This window comes from Buceros rhinoceros, unplaced genomic scaffold (genome assembly GCF_000710305.1).
Source record: "Buceros rhinoceros silvestris isolate BGI_N320 unplaced genomic scaffold, ASM71030v1 scaffold8134, whole genome shotgun sequence".
NCBI classification, from domain to species: domain Eukaryota; kingdom Metazoa; phylum Chordata; class Aves; order Bucerotiformes; family Bucerotidae; genus Buceros; species Buceros rhinoceros.
The window spans coordinates 60520-70034 of record NW_010407654.1 but is presented as its reverse complement, the minus strand read 5'-3'; the positions used below and the strand labels follow the sequence as shown (position 1 = coordinate 70034).

Below are 9515 nucleotides of genomic sequence, written 5' to 3'. Positions count from 1 at the left end.
TTCCCTGTAAAGTCAGGCTTATTGTAGCTGTATGTTTGGGCATAGAGCAACAGTTTCACTTCTCGAGCCTCAGTAGCTGACAGAGAAAGCAAGAAACTACATAGCGAGAGTGGAGTTTGGGAAGGGAAGATGGAAACATCCAGGAGGTCATAAAGTACAAACTAGTAAGCTCCATGTTCTGAGATCCTTAACAAGATCAGGGAATAGCTCAGTAAGTACGTCTGTCTTTTCCTTCCAGAGCCCTGTGTTGTGTAAACGAACTGATGGATGAAGATGAGAAGGACAGGGCAAAGAGGTATGGAGGGGTGCACAAAGCACTGAGAGTGGAAGCTCTGTTGGGGGAGAACTGTAAATGCTGTGTTGTCTGATGCTTGAAAAAGTGTATGGGACCACTGATGTCAGAGGCAAAACCCCCGTGCAGTGTACAGGCTGTGTATAGCGGACCACAAACAGCATAATTGAATGACCATTTTCAAGTTTCTTACAGTGTGTTTGACCATCCCTACGATGGGTTAATCAGCTGAGTGGTCCTTGAATTGCATTGTTGTACCCTCAGAATCTCATGTTATCCCATGGCTATTTATTATCTTGATGCAGGACTCCTCACCTGTGATTTTATTGTCATCATGCAGGCACAGGTATGAGTTAGTCTCCCTTCAGAGGAGCATTTGGCTCAGTTCTCATTAGTCATCGTACACGAGTGCCAAAATAGAAATGGCTGTGAGCATAAATTCTGGATCTGAGAACATCCAAATGCCAACCAGAATATGAATGGAAATGCTTTCTGCATACCACATTCGGTCTAGATCACAGGAAGCATGTATCATCATGAATACACTTGTAAAGAAAATTAATTACTACTGGAAGAGGTTGTATGAAAATAGGGTTATCTCAGATCTGAGTATTGGAAAGAATGTTTTGGAAGGAACAGAATGGATTTGCTTTCTCCTTTATTGTTCTTAATGGCGGGGAAAACCCTAATGAAACATTCTGAAATTGTATTAAGGCAAGCTGGAAACTGGTCTGTGGTTTTGCAACCAGACTAGTTTCTGCAGCCAGACTCTGAACATTCCTAGTTTCATATACCATGGCAGCACATTTTCAAAACCAAATCCAAGAACGCATGCTTGCCTTCATTCTGCAGCCGAGCTCTCTCTGTGCAGTATTGCCTCTTGATAAGCTGCTTTTGCAAGTACGAATCAGAGAATGAGGAATCCTTCGCATTTTGACCTTTGTATGTGTGTGTACTAACTGCAAAACAAAAGCTCATCAAAATGAAGTGGGCAAAACCTGAGCATGTAGATGCCAGGACTTCTCTTACTGGAGAAATTTCACCCATAGCACCTTCACCTCATTATCACTGGTTTCAAAACAATGGGAGCTGCCGCTGAAATGTGTGCAAGGATACGGTCTTGCTCAAGTGAATGTAAATCTTTTGTTACCTCCAGGTATTCCTTGCTGACAGTGAGTGCAGTCCTGCTGCAAGGCTTTAAGCACCAGAAGGCACTTGTGCCAAGGCACTTGTGTTGGAACAAACGAACAGTTCCAACAGAGTTTAGATTCTTGTGTTTAAAGTGTTTTGCTGGAGCAGGGCCATTTACCTCTCCCTGGGTTGAGCTGTAGGTCCTTCATTTTACTTAGCGTCATTTATGTTTCTGTTACCCAGGGCATCACGCAACAAATCTGAAAAGAAGAGGAGAGACCAATTCAATGTCCTCATTAAAGAGCTTTGCACGATGCTGCAGGGCCACGGCCACCCTCTCAAGATGGACAAGTCCACAATACTGCAGAGGACCATCGACTTCTTACAGAAACAGAAAGGTACTGGAAGGTGCTGGTCTCTCCCCATTGAAGGTGTTGGCTCTGCATCTGTCCAGCAGCCAGTTTCCACTCAGAAGAGGAAAACCGCTTTTCCCAAACATCTGAGACCTCCAGAGAGAACACGAACCTGAATGAGGGGCAGGATAAGACTTAGCAGTTGTCTTCAGGAATTGGGCTAGGTTTGAATCCAACACTGACCAGTTAAACACAGATACGCTTGAAAAGATGCAGTGCTGTATGCTTTTTAATGTAGTGGCATCACTCCAATTCCCTCCCTGGCCTCCACATCCCCTGGTACACTTTGTACATGAGCACGAGGGAGGAAGAGCTGAGGAGCAGCACGCCCTACAAAAGGCATGGGAAAGGGGTTTCTGTGCCCTCAGGTCTCCTGGGGTAGGAGATGGCTGGGTGCAGCCTGTCCTGCTGCCTGGGCACTTCCATGAGCCTTCCTGAAGTGGCTCCAGAGTTGCAGACACCCTCTGCTTATGGTGATGCTCAGCCACTCTGAAATTAGCCCGTTGACCTTATTTTTTGAAGGATTTCTTCAGAACAAAATGTTTCCTCTTCCTTTTCTTGATTTCTAATGCATCTGTGTCGTGATGGTGTGCAAAATGCATACAAGAAGGCTTTGCCTGAAGAATGATCTGAGGATGGTTCCTCTGAAAGCTTCTTAAAAGAAATTTAGTGTTACTTGCAAATGAAAAAAAAAACCCCAACTATCATGAGTCATGTTGCTTTTTGATGTTTTCTCTTTAAGAAATCACAGCACAGACAGAGGCCTGTGAGATTAGACAAGACTGGAAGCCTTCATTTCTTAGCAACGAGGAGTTCACCCAGTTGATGTTAGAGGTAAGAAGAAATGTGAGCTGCACAGACGAGTGAGAAGTGATGGGTTCAGGGGCGTGGGTCAGAGGTATACAGTTCCTTTTCACCTGTAGGTCCCAGTGTTCATGTTAATGATTTCTAGGCTGCTGGCACATATAATACAAACACGACAGAAACCACTGTTGTGCTAAATGTTTTGCAGTCACAGAATTAAAAATACGATTGCTTCCCTTTAAAGATAAACAGCTATTCATTTAGGAATGAAGGTCAGATTGGCCCCGAATTGGCCTGGTAAGAGAGGAAAAAGAATAGCCCTTCTCAGAAGAGCTGCTTGAGCTAGCAGTTTTATCAAGAACTTGAAAGGACCTGAGCAAAGCAGAGCAGCTCTCTTCCTCCCACGTCCCATTAGGCAGACAGCAGGCACTTTGCTGCCGTCGCTGCTGCTAGCTGTACTGTGCAGTGAATGCCCTCTCTTTTGCTTCGATTGCCGCAAGTGCATCCAGGAGAACAGCTCTGATTCTCTTTACCTCTCCAATGCTTAGCTGATCTACAGACCCCCTATGAACCTACATTTTTCCTTTCTTAAGGATGCTGTTTCAGGTCTGTCTCTGGCGAGGTCATCTCCTACCCTGCGTGGGCAGCTTTTGCCCCACCAAAATAAGGGTGTATGCTGGGCTGAGTAGGGAGGTGCTGCAGCGTCTTAGTTATTCCTTTTCATCGGGATGGCATGACTCACCTCCATGGAAAAGTCTGTTCATTCTTTCTGGGAATTTCTCTCACCAAACAAGCTATTTTGTTCCAACTGAGTCAAAACAAATTTCCTCCTCAGAAGTGGTGGGGGAGAGAAAGCCCTTTAATAACTGTTGGCTTGCTGGACTATGTTCGACTGTTGACCAGTTTACTTAAAATCAGTGATTTTTTTCCAGAGAGTGTTTTTAGCAAAGGTAGAGTATGACAGTGAGCTGGGGAAGATGGTGAATGCTGCATCTTTGGCTCCCTGTAGCTAAGCTGAAGAGCAGCTTAGCAGTGTCTTTGGAAGAGTTGGCTTTGAGCATAGTGCTGACCAGAGATTAAACCTCGCAGATCTTAATAAGTGTTACAGAAGAATAGGGTCAGACACTGGGTCAATGGTACACGAAGATGTTGTGACGAACAGAGAGGACACCCAAAGAGGAAGGCACATGCAGTGATTTCAGGGTGACAGAGGGCTTCCACTCTGGGACAGAAACCATTGTGAATAAACAAGAGGAAACAAAACGAACTCTAAAATAGTGACACAAAATTGTTGTGTCACTAGCCTAGCAAATGAGTGCTTTAAAAAAATAAATAAGGCTTTAGATCTTATCTGTATTGTCTATAAATTGCTAAAAATACACATTGCATAATTTTTCTGTCTCTGCTTACCCATCCGTCCATCCATCCGCAATGCTGGGTTTGCCATGATGATATCTAACATCTCCTTACGCACCAAATTGGTTAACTATTGTGTAACTCAGAACACATAATGAAGTGACTGAAGTCACTAGGATTGTGTGGGTGTAGAAATTCTAACCACCACTGTCTTGCTTCATGTTAAATAAATACTCTCTCGGTAAAAAATACGAGTCAGTTTAATATTAACGAGCAAAGAAGACTGTAAGAAGAATATTGAATGAGACAGAATGGGTAATTGTTATTTTTCTGCATTGAGCTATCATTTCCATGATTGATAATTGATTAGTTTTAGGCTGTTAGAAGCATCACCAAAGAGTAAATTAGCATGTTATATTTTAAGTTGTCCATTGCATAATTATTTTTATTTTTTCTTTTTACCCACCTTTGATCACTAGGCACTAGATGGCTTTCTCATTGCCCTTACCACTGATGGGATTATTATTTATGTATCTGACAGTGTTTCATCTCTGCTTGGACACTTACCGGTAAGTTCTGACAGCACGATATGTTGAAGAATCATTCCCCTGCCTTAACTCAGCACCATCACTGCAAGGCTGGGGCTTGTTCTTGTCCAACCAAAGAAACAACTGACTGTGGGTAGGGGATAAACCAACAAACTTTTAGGTAGTTTCTCAAGCTCCTGTGAATAACAGATGCCCTCTCAGGGTCTGCAGATTAGCTTAAAAAAACCCAAAGAAACCATGCAAAATCACTGTTCCCATAGCTCACCACTTGGCTGCACATCTGAAAAGTGGTTTGGGTGGTGCTTATCCCACCTGGTATATGAAAAATCTCATGCTTGTGAGATCTGTGCATGCTGAAGCTCTTCTCAGATAATGTAAAGATTATTTCAGGACTGAATCTATGCTCTTCTGGTGACATTGGGTCTTTCTACTGTGAGCCCATGGTCTTTAGTTAAATCTATGTGCCCTCAGAGTTTCCTGGGAGAATTTCTACAAATCAATTATCTGTTGGGTGTAGAAATTTCTGCTGGACGCTCAGAAGCAATTTTTATTTTTTATTTTTATCTGGTGCCAAGCATGAGGCACCAGGGATGACAGCAACCTGGCTGAATGTCCTGGTGTGCAAAGAAACAAGTATGTGCTGACATTTTGGTAGAACCTCTTTAGTCCGTGTGGGTTTATCAGCACTGGAACACTTGTAGGTTGAGCTGATTTTTCCAGATGTTCAGACTAGAACACAAATGGGGAATGTGAGAAGGAGCTCTCCCACTTCTGTCTTGTGCTCCCAAAGGGAAGCGTTTCAAATTTTCATTTTGATGTGGCATTTCTCATCATGTTGTATTCCTGTGGTACCAGAGATTCTTTTCCAGCTTGCATCTGGCTGAACTGAAGGGCAGCCCCTGGGACTTCTTCAACCTTTTGCGAATAGATAGCAACCCTGGGGTAAAGTAACCTAAGGGTTATATTCTGCCCTAGATACATCTGCAGGTTGACTGGGCTTCCTTGTCTTAAGCGTCCATGCTAGAGCAGCAGCATCTGTGTTCTGCTGCGGGATGAAAAGGCGTGAGGTTGTGTCAGTCTGCACTGCTGAACATGACAAAGCATTCTTTTGTATCAGTCAGATTTGGTGGACCAAAATATATTAAACTTTCTGCCTGAGCGGGAGCAGAGTGAGGTGTACAAGCTCCTTTCTCCACATGTGCTCATGACAGATCCTGTTGCAGCTGATTTTCTAAACGGTAAGCTCTGCTCTTGTCTGTCAGTCAGGGAAATTTGCCAAAGGCAAGCAGCTCCTGGGGGAGCCTGCACAGGGCTCTCCAGCTATCTAATTCTCCTGCCTGCCACTTCTGTTCTGCCACAGTTAGTATTTCTGGGTTTTAATGCAGCACATCATCTAATGTTCCTAATGCTCCCAGTACTTGGGCTTTTATTTGGACGCTCTTTGGTTTACTGTCTGCTTTGCATCATAGCACAGTGAAGTTGCCCTCATTATATATTTTTCCCAGGGCAGGATGCTGGGCTGAGCCTGTGAAAGGAGTGAGGGGCTTTGTGGGGGGTTAAAGGGTGGTAGAAATACCAAAGGGTTTTGGCAAAGTCTTTCTTCCTTAGGAAGCTTGCCTCTCTCAGGACACCTAAGAAACCCTGCATGTAATTTAAGCAACAGCTTTCCTATCTGAACAGTCCATCTGGATCTCTACTGCTGGTTGCTGTCCCATCCCCAAAATGTCCCTTTCCCCTGGAAAATGTCCCCAGCACCAGAGCGGGCTGCAGCGCCTTCCTAACATCCACGTTTTAGCAAGCCTGTGTTGGGACTCCCCTTTCCTGATGGGTTTGCCATGGCCAGGTGAACCTCCCCTCCCTGCTCCCTGTAAGTTCAGTGGGAACTGGGCAGCCCACATACTGGTGTTTTGCCTTAGGGTTGGTTTCCCTCTGGCTGAAGACTGCATGGTCTAATCCATGGAGTTCAGACCTCGGGCAGAAAAGTGACTAAGAGCTTGGCGTGGTGCCCTCCACCGTTAATGGGAAGGCTTAGGGTAACTTCATTGCCCTTTGGATCTGGGTCCTACTGAGCAGTACCAGGGCAGAGTGCTGCAATATCGCTTAACAGCTTTGCATGAGGTCATGCATGGACAAAGTAGTGAAAAATACCGCTGATCGATATCGCCAGGGCTTCGTGCCCAGCGGAGTGGGGTAGCTGCAAAGCTGTGGGAGAAAGGGTGAGAGTACATTTCCTTAAGCAGAACTAGCTGATCATTGCTCCTAGTAGCTCTATATTTACTGCAGGTATCAAGAGCATCCCCACAGGGTGTGCTCAGATAGCACAGCGGCAGGGTTGGTGTAAGCACCTAGATAGATTCAATACATGGAACATGCTAAGTGCAGGTGTCTGGTAACACTATGTGTATCTCTCTCTCATTTCAGCAGAAAAACAAATAGAGTTTTGCTGCCATTTAGCAAGAGGCAGCTTAGATCCAAATGAACCCCTGATGTATGAATATGTGAAATTTGTAGTGGATTTTAAATATTTTACTCATGGTAAGTTACTGCTCCAGCCTACCTTTACCTTTCTACCTCTCTTCTTTAAATTGTCTGTGGATCTGTAGCCTTCTAAAGGCCTTGTTTCAGCTGGAAATGCCCCATAATCAGCAGGGATGGAATGACCTGTGGAAGTGTTGGAGATATTTTTCATCTAAAGTGGTGGGGAGGCTGTTGGTCAGAAGAGCGTACTCTTCTGCATGCTGTGCCTAGAGGGGTGGTACCAGACTGATTCTACCTCCGTTTGACTCACTGCCGGTTGTAAAGCAGCCTGCTTATTCACATAACCCGCCAAATATGCTACTCTGTTTCACTCGTGGCAATCAGATCTAACACTTTTTAAAGATTAAGTAGTTGAGTAACCTGTAAAATCTTGAATCTTGCAAATCTCGAGCTGGAGAAAGGCTGGCAAGGAGACTGTAGCTGCATGCTGTGAGCAGCTCAGAGCTGTCCTGTGAAGCTTCTCTGCAAGCCAGGAGCGCGTGGTTAAAACTGAGTAACTCAGAGCCTAAAGGGTCATACTTTAAATAACATCAGCTTGTATCACTGTAGCATCACCTTGTGGGTAGGAGGGGTTTGTTGCTTAGGTTTCATCAGTCATTGTACCTCTCTTAACATGAAAATAAAACTCTTCTTCCTATGCTTCTTAAATAAATTATCTGGTTGGGTCTAGTGCCTACACCCTCCTGTAATGGCTTTGAGTCAGCTATTGCACGAGCTTTCAGGTCAGCCACGGAGGAGCAGATCTGCCTTGTAGCAACTGTTCGTCTTGTCACACCACAGTTCTTAAAGGTGAGAGTTCTGCGACTGCATCTTGCCTTTCGTACGGGGATCGGCCGGTGCTCCTCAGCAGAGCTGCTGCTGGTGCCTGAGCTGTGTGCTCGGCTGTTGTGAGGGCAGCCGCATGGCAGCAGCCTCTCAAAGACTACATACAGTCAGCAGCACCGATTGTATGTTCAGAGGGTTGGTGGATGAGAGAGGACACCGCTGTGTTTGGGAGTGGGAGATGACATAAGTGTTTTGGAACGACGAGATATAAAGCAGGAGTTGCTTTTGAGGAGAGTGATGGGGTGTCTCAGAGCAGTCAGCCTGGGAAGAGCAGTACAAGGTGAACAGCTAAACCACTTGAAAAGCTGCAGCCTTTAAAGAAATACATCGCACCACTCCTTTGTGTAAGAAGGTCACCCACATCTCGTGACACTGAACACCGTGTTTCACGGACTCTTTCTGCTGGTCTGTAAGTGTCCTGTGGCACAGTGCGGTGATGACAGGGATAACGACCACAGGTGCTTCTTACTCAAGAGAGCGTTGGCCAGCTCAGTGTGAGGCTAGACCTGCTGCTATCATCCACATTTAGGTACCAATATTTACCAAAACCCGGGGAATTTTGCCTACAGACTGCAAGATGAGACCCTTGGAATATTTATCCTGGCTCAGAAATTCAGCCCAGGATAAATTATTCAGCCACATTTCATCAGTTCATGCATCTATAAAACAAGGCTTATCTATTCTAGAAGAAAATAAGCGAAGTGCTTTCAAAGCACTGTATTTTGCTAGGGTGTGTTACACCAACCAAATGTGTCCTGGTCTTGAAGAGGGCTCCTTTTGTCATTTCATAGAGCTAAATGAATGTGCCAACTGTTTTGCAGGAGCTCTGCAACGTTGAAGAGCCATGTGAAGAATTTACATCGAGGCATAGTTTGGAATGGAAGTTTTTATTCCTGGACCACAGGTAAGAGATTTGGTTTTCATCACTGAAGAGTAAACAAACTGTAGCGTAAAAACAGAAAACTTTGTGCAGCTCTTGCCTGAGATCCCAAGTGGAATAGCCCTCATTAAGGCAACTGAGTATCCTTAAATGCTTTGTTCTTTTCCATATTTTATGCAGGTAAGAAACCATGTAAAGTGGTAGGAAACTGTCATATTATGTCATTGAAACTGAACAGTGTGGGTCCTGTTCCCTGTATTGGTTTAGCTTCTCTGTTTTCCAGCTACAGCTCCCAGGAACCTTTCTAAATCTTTTGCTGTGCCAACAAACTTGATTTTCACCATGAGAAATGATGGAATTTATTAAAATAAAATAAAAATAAATAAAACTATGAAAGTAAAAGACAAAGCAGTGGATTAAATGACTGAATTGCAGATTTGCTTTTGACAATGCCATACGTTGAGCTAGGATTCGACTTGGTACACCTTCAGGAAGCTGATTCCCTCAGGAAACAGATTGGAACCACTTTATTAAACAGATTGATATAGGGTTGATTTTCTTCAAAAGAAGCTGGACTTTTGTTCGCTCTTTTACTTCTCCATATTGGACATGTATGCATAAGCACTTTGCAAAACCTTACCCTTTCCACTACCCCTCCCTTCGCAAGCTGAGCAAAGGTGGTTGGTTGGAGTTGCAAAGGTCGTTGCTAGAAATAGAAGACTAGTAAA

General features: G+C 44.3%; 1 protein-coding gene across 1 annotated transcript in view; it reads left to right on the top strand.

Annotated features, from left to right (window-relative positions):
- Positions 1-263: 263 nt before the first annotated feature.
- LOC104492058 (neuronal PAS domain-containing protein 2-like) overlaps positions 264-9515 on the top strand; it is a 27216-nt gene continuing 17964 nt past the window's right edge. The window contains exons 1-8 of the mRNA XM_010134560.1: positions 264-295; positions 1667-1821; positions 2579-2670; positions 4476-4565; positions 5662-5782; positions 6966-7079; positions 7753-7871; positions 8729-8811. Coding sequence (XP_010132862.1) covers positions 264-295; positions 1667-1821; positions 2579-2670; positions 4476-4565; positions 5662-5782; positions 6966-7079; positions 7753-7871; positions 8729-8811 — 806 coding nt within the window. The remainder of the gene's footprint in view (positions 296-1666; positions 1822-2578; positions 2671-4475; positions 4566-5661; positions 5783-6965; positions 7080-7752; positions 7872-8728; positions 8812-9515) is intronic.